This window comes from Pelodiscus sinensis, chromosome 14 (genome assembly GCF_052426305.1).
Source record: "Pelodiscus sinensis isolate ZL-2025 chromosome 14, ASM5242630v1, whole genome shotgun sequence".
Lineage (NCBI taxonomy): Eukaryota > Metazoa > Chordata > Testudines > Trionychidae > Pelodiscus > Pelodiscus sinensis.
The window spans coordinates 37,436,798-37,450,262 of record NC_143065.1 but is presented as its reverse complement, the minus strand read 5'-3'; the positions used below and the strand labels follow the sequence as shown (position 1 = coordinate 37,450,262).

Here is a 13,465-nt window from a genome sequence, read left to right as displayed (position 1 = left end):
TCACAGGATCTTAATGCTCCCAAGGCTGGGCCTGGAGGACCAGCCTCCCTTCGCCTGAAAGGCTTTGGAGCAGGTGCTGTGTGAGAGTTCTAAAAGCAAACAAACAAAATCGAAGAAGAAAGGAAGAGATACAAAGATAGATTAAAGATAAGTTTATGGTTTCTGACCTTACAAGGTGAGCACTCCAGAATGAGCCCTGTCAGCGAAGGCTGAAGCAGCAGTCCCGATCTCCCAAATTCCTAGGCCTAAATACTCTTTTTGGCGCCAAAACGTTCCGGATGTTCAACCCCTTGCCCATAGTTGGGTTTGGTACTCTAAGATTTCTGTGGGGTGCTATCTCTAATTGGAGAAAATACTAGGGAACTTATAAATATGTAGCAGAAATGACTGACACTTTCTTGGGCTCCATCCCAGAATTGCTTAAGAAAATGCGGGAACTTGCGGTTTTGACTCAGAAATCTGTTGTCTGTTTTGTAGGAAGTATGGAGTAGCAGATTTGTTGCTGATCCTGAGCAGAATTGAAAAAAAATTAACTTAGCACATCAACCACAAAACTCTTGCCTCATACATCTTTTGGAAAATAACAAAAGGAACATAAATCTTACCCATTACCAACTACCAAACTTTTGCTAAAAGTAATCACACAGAAAATTAATTCTGCAGGCACCTAGCTTAACTAGCCTATTTAAATCTGTATCTATATTTAAACTCCTCTCCCCCCCAAAATAAAACAGAACAGAGGCCATTTAGCAGGCTACCTGATTACATTGTATGTATAGTTGGGATTATGTTTTCTAATGTGCATTACTTTACATTTATCAACATGAAATTTCTTTTGCCATTTTGTTGCCCAATCACTTAGTTTGGTGAGATCTTTTTGAAGCTCTTCAGAGTCTGCTTTGGTCTTAACTGTCTTGAGCAGTTTAGTATCATCTGCATAGTTTGCCATCTAGCTGTTTACCCCTTTAGATCATTTATAAATAAATTGAATAGGATTGATCCCAGGACAAACCCTTGGGGAACCCTGCTACTTACCGCTCTTCACTCTGAAAACTTACCATTTATTCCTTCCCTTTGTTTCTTGTGTTTTAACCAGTTATTAATCTATGAAAGGACCTTCCCTTTTATCCCATGACAACTTACTTTACTTATAAGCCTTTGGTCATGGACCTTGTAACTGTGAGCATCATTATGCTGCCTATAATTAGGGACCCACCAATCTCACAGTCCATTTTGGTCATAGGATTTTAAAAATAATACCTTCCATGAGTTCAGCTATTTAAATCTGAAATGTCATGGCTTTATAATTATAGGGGCTCTGACTCATGAAGGAGTGGGGGAGCACAGGGATATTGGGGGTGGGAAGTTCCATACTACTATCCTTATTTCTACAGCCTGATTTTGTTTCCACATCTTTAGTAAATACATTCGCTCCTTAAACCTGGTTTAAGCTTTGACATTATAGTAGCCTAATTGTATCTGATGCCCTGTAGCTTCTCAAGTCCCCAAGGAACATTTAGGCTATGTCTGTGAGAAATATGCAAATGAGGCTGTGTGGAATGTTGCTGGGCCTCATTTGCATACCTAATGAGCTGCTATTTTTTGCAGAAGAGGCTCTTGTGCCAGAAGGAGCTGTCTACACTGCCCTTTCTTGCTCAAGGAAAACCTTCTTGCACAATGCCCTTAGGCCGATTATTTTCAGGAATAAAGGCATTGTGCAAGAGCGTTTTTCTTGTGCAAGAAGGGGCAGTGTAGACCGCTCTTTCTGGCGCAAGAGCCTCTTTGCAAAAATGGTGGCTCATTGGGTATGCGAATGAGGCTAGGCCCTATTCCATGCTTAGCCTCATTTGCATATTACTCATGCAAGGAGCTGTGAGTGTAGATGTAGCCTAAGCGTAGGGAATGTGAAAGTGTAATTCTTTACAGCGTTAACCAATAAACCTAGGCTCGTTGGTTAACCCTCAGCATTACACAGTGGCTCCCTGCTCAGGCAAGCCTGCGGGGAGCTATCGGCCCCTTATCTCCCCCCTCCTCCCTGACATTTTCAGTGGTGACTTAGGACACATTTTTAACATCCCTACGTTGCAGTGGGTTTCTCAAGCTCATGGCTCCCTTCCACCTATGCCCTGAGCACTGTGGCAGGCTGGCCCAGGTGTGTGTGTCTGCTTCTCTGCCCCCCCCATTGCCTCCCTTCTTCTGGGGCCTGGGGAGGGGGCGGGGACCGCCTGGCACAGGGCAGCAGCAGGGGTTGGGTCTCCCCTTCGCTGTACCAACGGTGCCCTGAGCGCGCTCCCCGTGCCTCGCGCGCCTGCCTGCAGCCTGAGGGCGGGGAGCCGGCCCCTCCCCCTCCCGGCCGGACTGTGCAATCGCTCGGCCCCCCCCGGCGCAGGGGGCATGTCGCGTGGCGCTTCCCCAAGCGCCCCCCCTGGCGGGGGCAGACCCCGCATCACTGGGCTTCTCCCGGCCGGCCCGGGGCCGTGGCAGCGAGGGGCCGGTTTTCCCGCCGAGACGCCGCCGCCGCCGCCGCGGCGCCAGCAGGGGCGCGAGCGCGGTCCCCGCGGCGGGTAGACGGGTGCTGAGGCCCCGCCGGGCTGCTGCTGCCGAGGGGGTGGGAGGGGCAGCGACGGCGGCTTCGCTGTGCAGGGCCCGCCCGGCAGGGGGCGGGGAGCGGCTCGGAGGAAGTGATGGAGGCTGAGGAAACAGGAAGAGCCGCGGCGGGTAAGAAGGAGAGAGCGCGCCCGCTGTCCTCCCCCCCCCCCCCTCCAAGCCCTGGCTGCTCTCCCGCCAATGGTTCTCCTTCTCCAGTCCCGACACACCCACCTCGGCACCTTCCCCCAGCCCTGACATTACCCCTGTCCTGGCTCCTGTGCCCAATCCCTGCCGCCCCGCCCCCCTTTCTGGCTGCCTCAAGTCTTCCCCCCCATCCTGCCCACCTGGCACTGCTGTCCCTCCTCCCCCTTCTCAAGCAGGCTCTGAGGGGAAATAAGCCGCAAATTGAGCTACATCCATGGTGTATCTTGCTTCGAAATAGGCAGGGTCTACGTGACACGTACTTCGAAATAGAGCAGCCTTACTCCTCGTGCAATGAAAACCTTAAAAACCGACACATAGTCTAGTAGCGCCTTAAAATAGACACATTGTAGCGCCTTAAAGACTAACAAAACATGTAGATCAGTGGTCCCCAACGCGGTGCCTGTGGGTGCCATGGCGCCCGCCAGGGCATTTGTGCGTGCCCGCTGACAACCTGGGCTGGCCCCGGCGCACTGGAGGCGCCGGCACCTGGTGCACGGCACTCGGGCGGCTCCAGCCCCAGGGCACATGCGGGCACGCGGCGCCGGTGCCGGCCCCAGGCGCGGGGGCCAGGCGGTGGCGCCGGGCCCACGGCACAAGGGGCTCGGGTGGCCCCGGGGCACATGCCGGTGCCGGGTGCAAGGGCATCCCCACCCCTGGCGTGCCCCAGGACGCGCGGCCCCGCCCCCTGACACCCGGCACATGAGTGGCTCCACCCCCTGGGCGCACGGCGCGTGAGTGGCCCCGCCCCCGGGTGCCCGGCGCGTGAGTGGCCCCACCCCCAGGCGCCCGGGAGCCTCTGAAGGTTGGGGACCACTGATGTAGATGGTATCATGAGCTTTCGTGGGCACAACCCACTTCTTCAGTCCTCCTACAATGAGGGTTACAGGAGTCAGAGTAAGAAGTCCTCCAGCTTGACCGTATTTTGACACTATTTCAAAATAACTGCCTGCTGTGTAGATGGGGACTAAATTATTTCGGAATAGCACTAGTTATTTTGAAATAGTATTGCAGTGTAGACGTACCCTAAGACTGAGCGGTAGTGATGCTACGATGCTGGCACTGAAACAATATTCAATTTCTGGGTACCACCTGTCACAACACATCCCTCTCATGGGGCTTTGTGACTGCCCCACTCACAATCTGCTCTGGATTGAGCTGGCTGGAGAAGGACCTGTATTAGTTCTCAGCAACATGTTAACCAGCCACTTCTGCAGCAGTCTGCTGGTCCCTACATAAATTATCACACCAGTCATGCTGCTTATTAAGGATGCTGTCTTTCAATCATATCTGTGTTTTATATGGTATTTCTGTATAGATCTCTTGAATTGCAATATCTAGTTCCCATAAGACTTTTTCCAGTCCAGAAATGATAATATTTTCTGGTCTTATAGCCTGATCCAAAACCCTTGAATATTGGACAGGATTTGGATTACAAAGCAGAAAAAAATGACGATCAAAAGGGCATCACTTTTCACACATGTTCCTTTAGTGTGTTTAGAGCCCTATCAGTGAATGTGCTGTGGCTCAGTAGATGGTGAATGTACAAGAAACAGTAAAGAGTAACAGAGAGAACAGAGTGTATGAAATAAACACTTTCAAGTCATAAATCCAAGGTTTGAGTCTTATACTAAAGACAGCTTCAGTCCAAACTTTGCTTTTAGTTTAAGAGTAGGGGATGTTAGCGACTAGTTGATTACCCGATAAACATATGCTTGGATAGTCAAGTTACTACTCTTCTAGTTGCTTCTCCCCCTCTTCCACCTTGCTGCTTCTATCAGAGGCAGTAAGTGGGGAGCAGGAGCGGAGGTGCAGGGGACGAAGAGGAGCAGCAGGAGCCACTGTGTCTCTGCTTTTTAAATGTAGTTAGCTACTTTTCCCCATTTAAAAAGGAGAGGTGCAGCGGGGAACTGGATGCGAGCGGGGAACCAGCTGATCTCCAGCTTGCGCCTGGTCCCAGATGTTACGCCTCGGCTTTTTAAATGGAGTAAGAGCCACTCCGCTCTTCCTCCGTTTAAAAGGCAGAGCTGCAGCGGGGTTAGTTCCTGGGGCAGGGAGCTAGCCCCTCTTTGTCTCTGCAGTTCCCCCCCCCCCCCATTGACTAATTGTGCAGTCGATGGAAATTCCATCGACTACTCGATTAGCTGATTAAGCACAATTTAAAATCCCTACTTAGAGGCAGTAAAGGAAATGAGTAATGGAGTAAAGAGTAGTAACAGAGTACATTGTCTTTTGGCCACAAGAGATAGATGATTCAGATACTATGGAATGGAGATATATGGAACCTTTCCTGCATATTGTTGCAGAGTTTATCTTTGTTTTGTTAATCACTGGTGGTTGGAATGACAAATAACTATAAATTAGAAACATTAGTTGTAAAGTAATTTTTGGACATTTGAAAAAAAATCAGCAAAAATTAATTACAAATATTTCTAGTAGCAGGCAAAGAGTATCTCTCGCTAGCAGATGCTGACCGAGAGAATGGAAAAAAACCCATACCAATATGTAGTCTAAAATAGATACTAATTTAGATCTATAGAAGTAAATGAAACAATAATTGGTAATTGATCTGATTTTGATACAGGTGGGCCTTTGTAAATGCTCAGTAATGGATCTTCTAGAGGGTCTTGAGAGAATAGTATTCTTAATTTATATTTGACTAGGAGCATTTCCAAATACCTCTGTTCCATGCACTCTCTTGGATAAGGGCCGATTGCATCACCTCTGTTAACTTTTGCACTGCGTTGTCTCATGCTCTGTCTTTGCACTGTGCTTTCTTAATTTGTCAAGCTAACAGGTAAATGGAGAGAATGTGAATTTATCTTCTGAAACACATTTTATGTTGCTGCCATTTATCTAAAACACCCACTTCATTCCCTTCACTAAAATAATGATGTTCATTAGTTCCTCTAGCTGCTTGTGACTAAATATGCTGAAGTCAGACTGCCTTATTTTTTTCTCCTACCAGCCACTTATGGAAGTCAAACATTTGTAATAATGATATTGGCCTTTTTAGAAGACTCATTGTTCTACTGATGCTTTTAAATGAAATATTTCCAGATGATTGCAACTTCATGTTCCTTGTCCAGACAAACCTTGTACTACGAAGCTGGTTTTGTAAACATTTCCCCACCCTTCATTTTGTATTGCTTCAAAATAATGTGTTTTGAATTATTCTTCCCTAACTCTTACCCCCTCCCCCATGCAAGAGGGAGTGGGAGAGGGCTCCCCCTCTCTTTTTTGGAACATATTTTAGTGTTTCTAGCGATTTTCACTGTTCTGCCTTATTTTTGATAGCACGTCAAAATAATTCAGCAGCAATTGGCAAGTAGTCCAATAAAAATAAAGTGTCTGAATGTATTGGAGCCAGCCTTCAGCTTTGATTGCTCATGTTGTTTTGTTTATCTTACATTGCTCTATGACTGAGATGCTACAAATTTAAGTGTTCTGGAGGTCTGATATTGCAACTGTTATTCCCAAAATAATCCCATTAACTTCAAGTTAGGGATGTAAGTGACTAGTTGACTATCCAATAAGCATAAGTTTATCAGATAGTCCAGTAAGTGACTTGACCAGTCGCTTCCGCGCGCTTGGTGCCTCTATCAGAGAGAGGTAGCAAGGAAGGGAGGAGAAGCCAGTGCTGTGGGGAGCCAGCTTAAAAGATGGTTCCCCCCAGCACTGTCTCCACGGGGGGCAAGGGAGGCAGAGGTACAGCAGGGAATCAGTGGGAGCGGGGACTGAAGCAGTCCCAGCTTGCGCCGGGTTTCAACTGCTGCGTTTCTGCTTTTGCAAGTGGGGCTCTTGCTACATTTCAAAAGCAGAAGTGCCACAGGGAGCATGAGGCAAACAGGGACTCAATCAGGCTGAAGCGCCACAGTGGGAACATGGTGCTAGTGGGGACAGCTCCCCGCTCGGGGCTCTTGCTACATTTCAAAGGCTGAAGCGCCACAGTGTGGGGACACTTGTTCCGTGTTCCCGGCTGCTCTTCTGCCTTTTAAATGTAGTAGGAGCCTTTCCTATGTTTAAAAGGCTGAGGCCCAGCTGGAATAGTGAGCACCCCACCACCCCCTTATTGACTAATCAAAATTTAACATCCTTACTTCAAGTGACAGTAAAGGTTGCTTGAGTGAGTAAGGCTTAGCAGCCTTTCCCTCTAAAATTAAACCTGTTTGCCCTTTGTGTAGATCAGTGGTCTCCAACCTTTTTAAACACAAGATCACTTTTTTAATTTAAGTGCAATGTAAGATCTACCTCAAACCCAAATACCCTTTCCCCCCCTTCTTTTCTGCTCCTTCTTTGAGGCCCTGCCTCTGCTCCACCCCTTCTCCAAGGCTTCACCCTGCTCACTCCATCCTCCTTCCTCCTCCATCCTCTCTCACTTGGGATAGAGGGGGTTCGGGTGCAGGCTGTGGTCTTGAGCCAAGAAGTTTGGAGTGCAAGAGGGGTTTCAAAACTAACACACTTTGAAAGCAGTAAAAGGAGTAACAACAATCCCCCTCATGTGTGTTGGGTTGGGAGATGAGAGTGAAGGACAGTGTGTGTTTGTGAGAATTAGACACACACACACAGTGTGTGCGAGTGACAGAGATTTGCATTGCCAAGCTCCTTCCTTTCCCTTTTCTCTGTGTTGAGATGGGGGTACAGAAGTGAGGGGATGAGGGACATCCTGACATCAGCATCCCCCTCTTCTCCCTCCCATACTGTGCACAGCAAGCAGGAGACTCTCAGAGGGGCAGCTCCAAGGCAGAGGCAGGAGCAACATGACAGTGGGTGGAGGGGCAACTGAATGCCAGTGCTTAATAGCTTCCTATTAAACCAGTCAGGATCACCTGTCTGAGGCTCCAAGATCTACTGGTAGATCCCGATCTACTGGTTGGTAACCACTGGTGTAGATCCAATGCCAATCCTAACATTGAGAAATGGGCCAGCTACTCATCTTGAACTTTAGCTATTTCTTTTAAATACAGTCTTTTCTGGTGTGATTTCCCCCCATCTCCCCTTAAAGGTGCCCTCAGGTTTGAACATACAGGCAGTCCCCAGGTTACGTACAAGATAGGGACTGTAGGTTTGTACTTAAGTTGAATTTGTACTTAAGTCGGAACTGGCGTCCAGATTCAGCCGCTACTGAAACTGACCAGCAGCTGACTACAGGAAGCCCGAGGCAGAGTTTCTCTGCCCTGGGTTCCTGGAATCAGCCGCTGGTCAGTTTCAACAGCAGCTGAATCTGGACGCCTGGGACACAGCAGCTGGGGCGCTGCTGGGTAGGTCCTCGCAGCGCCGCACCTCGGCGCTGCAGGGACCAACCCGGCAGCTTTCAAACCAGTTATATTGAAAGAAGGCACATTCCATGCCATTCATTTGGGGCTGTTAGAAAGGCAATTCAATCGATTGCCTCCAGATAAAGTGAAGAGCCCAGGGGCGGCCCGGGACCATAGGCAGACTCGGCCGCCACCTAGAGCCTTAGCTTAAGAACAAGGCCTCAGACCATCACACACAGATAGACTGTGATTTTATTCTTTATTCTTTTACCCCTGTAAGAATTAGGATTGCCAGATGGTTTCAACCAAAATACCAGACACACTTGACATTAAATCACAATCTACATTACATCTTATTTAGAAAATACCGGACATTTATATTTTCTTATTTATATTTTCTCAATTTGTTTCCCGAACAGAAAGCTCAAATATTGGACTGTCCGGTTCAAAACTGGACACCTGGCAACCCTAGTAAGAATATACTTAAATTCTTAAAGTATAGGACATAAGAAGCAGGCCTGAATATCTAGATCCTAACAGGCAGGTGGAATTTTAAAGCTCCATATCTGTATTTGCAGCATCAAATGTGATAGAAACCAGGTCAGTATGAATTTTCCGTATAAGGTAACAGTGGCAAAACTGTTTCTTAAGCTTTCTGTGGCAACACACAGTGCTTTGCGTTGCCTTTGCAAAGTGACTGGCAGCCCCTTCAGTCACACACATCCAAAGTACGTAGTCTCCCACTCAGTTACCGAGAGGTCAACAAATGCTTAAAAATGTTGCATTTTTAACCTTTGAAATTGAAGTCTGGTGACTGGTCTTTGCAGTATTACTGACAACAGATGGCAAACAGCTCCACTGATGTAATTCTTACTTGTAATTCATTCCTGTGAAGTTCCACCAGCAGCTTCACAAAATTTCAGAGAATGCCTCCATTTTTTTGCTATGTTATATTGTCAAACCAAATTAAATAAAAATTCCATTTTCCATCATACAGATTCCATTGGTATCATGTGATGTTTTTGTAAAGATTGCCTTGCAGCAGATTCAGATAAGTGCACGTTTAATAGCAATTTAAGGCCTGTGTCCTTTAAGTAATTCTTATTAGTAAGTAACAGATGCTGTTTAGAAACATTATGCCTTTTAATAGGCTCTGCTTTTAGACTGTGTGTTCTTTTTTTCAAGGCAGACTATAGATCAGCATGCTTGGAGGTACACTGTCATTTACGCAAAGCCTAAGTCAATTTTCTGCTCTGAAATCAAGCCATGTGTTTTTCCTTGTTTTTTCCATTCTGATTGTAACTATTTTTCTGTGCCCCCTCCCCCCCCCCGCCAATGTCCGATCTTTGGCTGTTTGTCAAAACACTACAATAAAACCTTTTGCATGTTTAATCACCAGCAGTGGTCCTTTTAGATGAGTCTGGAAGCCAAATTTAAAGATCCTCATATTTGATGTCAAGTGCATAGATTGTGTAGCGCTAAACTATTCCCACTAGCCCCTTTAAAAATAGTTACGGAGGTTTTGGAGCAGTTTCAAAGACATAGATAAACTGACACAAAACCACAGGATAAAAACAGAGATGTTTATCTTCCACTATATGCAGCTGTTTATTGAAGAAAGAAATTCAGGACAGGCTCAGAGAGCCTATGCTAGGTAGCATAGGTATCCACTTTCACGTAATAAAATTGGCAGTATCATAGTATCAGAATATTTGCCTAGAACACTGGGGAAGAATGTTTCAATTCCTTCCCTCTCCTGTTTAAATTAAATGCATTGTAATTTTGAAAAGAACCTCGTTTCAAGATTGGTTCTTGCAAGTCATTTGAAATAGAGGGTGTTCAATATCTCCTACAAAGTAGGAATGTAAAGTGGTAACTGCTTAGCAGGTAACAGTTAACTGGTACCTAGGAGCAGCTCACTGCCCACTGCCAGCCGCAGGGGGAAGCTGCTTTAGCCTTGCTGGGCACCTGCACGGGGCTGGGAGCTGGCAGCCCTGCATGCACAGAACCCTCCCGATCAGACCCCAGAGCTGGAGCAGCCCCTGGCTGTGGCGAAGGGGGCCACTTTGCTGCCCCTGCCTCCCTTTAATCTGTTAACTGGTTAAACACTACTTTTAGTTGGTCAACTAATTAAATGGGATTTTACACCCCTACTATGAGTAGGCATGTTAAAATGCGTGTAAGTAACCACTGAAAATTTCTGCATGTACCTGCTTCCCCCACCCCCACTGCTGTCTCTCATACAGAGGCAGCACATGTGTGGGAGGGAGGTGGCTCTCCACACAGACTGGGATCCTGCATGTAATTGTGACCATTAATTGATGACCCCAAGCTCATCAGTTAACTGTGTACAGGCAGTCCCCAGGTTATGTACAAGATAGGGACTGTAGGTTTGTTCTTAAGTTGAATCTGTATGTAAGTCGGAACTGGTGTCAGCCGCTGCTGAAACTGATCAGTTTCAACAGCGGCTGAATCTGGACGCCAGTTCTGACTTACATATGGATTCAACTTAAGAAACCCAGGCATCCCCAAGTCAGCTGCTGCTGAAACTGATCAGCGGCTGATTCCAGGAAGCCTGGGGCAGAGCAACTCTGCCTCGGGCTTCCTGTAGTCAGCCCCTGGTCAGTTTCAGCAGCAGCTGACTTGGGGACGCCTGGGGCAGAGCAGCTGGGGTGCTGCTGGGTTGCTCCAGTAGCGCTGCTCCTTGGCGCTACTGGAGCAACCCAGCAGCACCCCAACTGCTCTGCCCCAGGCATCCTGATTCAGCCACTGCTGAAACTGACCAGCAGCGGCTGAATCAGGACGCCTGGGGCAGGGCAGCTGGGGTGCTGCCGGGTTGGTACAGTAGCGCTGAGGAGCGGCGCTGCTGCTCTACCCCGGGCGTAGGCAAGAAAAGCCTGGTCTGCTGCGGGAGGGAGGGGGGGCACTAGCTGCTCCCCCCCCCCCCCAGCAGACCAGGGAGACGCGTGTGGCGGGACTGCCCGCGTCCTCCACGGCTTTGCTCCGTCTCCCTGGTCTGCTGACCAGGGAGACGGGGAGCAAAGCCTTGGAGCACGCCCGCAGCGGGACAGCCCAGGCGCGCCCGGGCTGTCCCGCTGTGGACGTACTCCAAGGCTTTGCTCCCCGTCTCCCTGCAGACCAGAGAGACGGGGAGCAGCTTTTCTCGCCCCGGAGGACAGGGGCGGCGGGACTGCAGCGAATCTGGGCGTCCCGCCGCTCCAGTCCTCCAGGGAGAGAAGAGCCCCGTTCGTAACTGCGGATCCAACATAAGTCGGATCCGCGTAACTTGGGGACTGCCTGTACATGGTTACACTTTCACATACCTACTCTGAGGTACTTGGAATTTTCCAGGATTGAGATACTACACTCTAAGTTCTGTGAACCAGGGATGTGCTAAGCCTGATTTTTTTTCAGAAGTGCTGAGTATCCATCATTCCAGCTGAAAATATTGGGGAGTGGAGATTACTTGGTACCACTAAAAATCTCATTGCTTTTCTTACTTGTATTGCTCCATTGCACTAATGATGATAATGAGGAACTGCATTGAAGGTAATACTAACTGCTTGCCCCAATCTCATTTACCAAGCAGGGAAGGGTGGCTCTGCAATAATTTTATATGCTTTGTGGCTTTGAAATATGGAATTAAAAAAAAATTGTCTGGTGGTTTTTCTAGCATCAGTTCTATGAACAAAAGCATCTCCAAACTGGACTGCTTTCCAAACTCAGATGACAACTACTATCTCCTTGCTTTTTCCTCCTTTATAACTATGGGAGGATTTTTCTTCCCTTTGTCTCATCAGGTGTAGGGGGGCTTGTGGTTTTTGTCCTGGTTTTTGACCTCCTTTCTCTCTTCCATGTATCTTATCTGCCTGTGATGGTAAAGGACTGGGCCAACCCTGCCTGGATTTGGACCTGTCATTCCTAAAGGCTTCTGTACAGAAAATCCTTAAGATGTACATTCCCTTTTTTCCCAGCCTCCCAACCCCTTTTTACATTTATACTGACGGTCAGACACTAGTAACACCATTGTGCATTTGGAGTAACACCCTTTACTTCAGTAGTGTAACTGAATTAAGGGTATCGCCCTGACAGTTTTCCACACATTCCTGGGCTCTGTAGGAGTCAGTTGATATCAAGGACCCAGTTCTCACCACACTGACATAGAGGTATATTGAGGCTCCTGTCTGGAGCAGTTCACAAATGTGAATGACAGCCTAAGTGTCACAAAGCAGGACAACCCCCTTCCCCTCCCAATCAATTGTATATTCTATAATAACTAGCCAATTAGCCTGTCGTAAGACTGGATTTTCAGGTCTTCTCTCCTGAGCGCTCTCTCTCTCTCTCTCTCTCTCTCTCCTCCTATTGCCTCCCCCACCCCTCAGCTCTCCTCCGCCTCCTGCCTCTCTCTCCATCTCTTTCTTTCTCTCCTCCTCCTCCTCCTCTTGCCTCTCTCTTCCCTGTCTCTCCCCGTCCCCCTTCCTCTTCCCCTTCCCTCCCGCTGTGGAGCTTGGCTGAGTGCTGCCTGCTCAGCCGGGCTGCCACAAGGGAGGGCGGCAGGGTGGTGACGTACACGGCCAGGCGGTGGGGCCGTGTACATCACCACCCTCCCTTACCCTCCCACCCCGGGGGAGCTCAAACAGCCCCTTGCACTGCTGGCTCCCCTGGAGGCCTGGCTGAGGGGCGCAGCACTCAGCTGAGTGCCACAGTGGGAGGGGAAGGGGGGGGCGGTGACGTACATGGCCCCGCCCCCTGGCCGTGTATGTCACCACCCCGCCCCCTTCCCCTCCCTCTGTGGCGGCTCGGCTGAGTGTTGCGTGCTCAGCTGGGCCGCCGCGGGGGAGAAGGGGCAGGGAGGTGACATACATAGCTGGGGGCAGAGCTGTCTACGTCACCGCCCCGCCCCGCCCTCCCACGGCGGCCTGGCTGAGGGGCGCACCACTCAGCGCCACAGCAGGAGGAGGAAAGGGGGGCGGTGACGTACATGGCCCCCTTCCTGTCCCACCGGGGCCCAGCTGAGCAGCGCAGCGCCACTCAGATGGGCCGCAGCCGGGGAGCAAGCGGCAGCAAGCGGCCGTTTGGGGTCCGGCTGCGGCCTGTGGCTGCACCCCGTCGCCTCACCAGATCTGCTTCCCGCCCCCCTCCTCCCATCCGGCCCCACGGCCCCCGCTCTCCCCCAGCTCTGCTTCCTGCCCCCTCTTCCTTCCGGCCAGCTCCACGGCCCACTGGACACCCCGCTTCTTCCCCCCACCAGCGCTGCTTCCCTCCCTCCTTCCTCTGGGCCCCCCCATTCTCCCCTCCAGCCCCACAGCCCCCGATCTGCCCCAGCTCTGCTTCCCGCCCCCCTTCCGGCCAGTTCCGCCCCCCTTCTCTTCCCTGCGTGGCACCCCACCTCCCTTCCCCTTCCTCCGTGGCTCACT

General features: G+C 49.5%; 2 protein-coding genes across 10 annotated transcripts in view; one reads left to right on the top strand and one right to left on the bottom strand.

Annotated features, from left to right (window-relative positions):
- Positions 1–13,465, bottom strand: part of PGPEP1L (pyroglutamyl-peptidase I like) — a 75,996-nt gene that overhangs the window by 48,182 nt on the left and 14,349 nt on the right. For 2 of the 6 annotated variants that reach the window (XM_075896983.2, XM_014576585.4), the window contains exon 1: positions 168–1,596. The exons of 2 other annotated variants lie outside the window; for them this stretch is intronic. The gene's annotated coding sequence lies outside the window, so the exon portion shown is untranslated. Of the gene's footprint in view, positions 1–4; positions 1,597–13,465 lie in introns of those variants that run through there. 2 more of the 6 variants (XM_075896984.2, XM_075896986.2) reach the window with 2 other exon arrangements.
- The window catches only part of FAM169B (Protein), a 66,004-nt gene continuing 54,985 nt past the window's right edge, over positions 2,447–13,465 (top strand). Inside the window, exon 1 of one of the 4 annotated variants that reach the window (XM_089782075.1) lies at positions 2,447–2,718. In XM_089782075.1, the coding sequence (XP_089638201.1) occupies positions 2,685–2,718 (34 nt within the window). In that variant the 5' untranslated portion in view covers positions 2,447–2,684. The remainder of the gene's footprint in view (positions 2,719–13,465) is intronic. The other 3 variants (XM_075896973.2, XM_075896971.2, XM_075896975.2) reach the window with 3 other exon arrangements.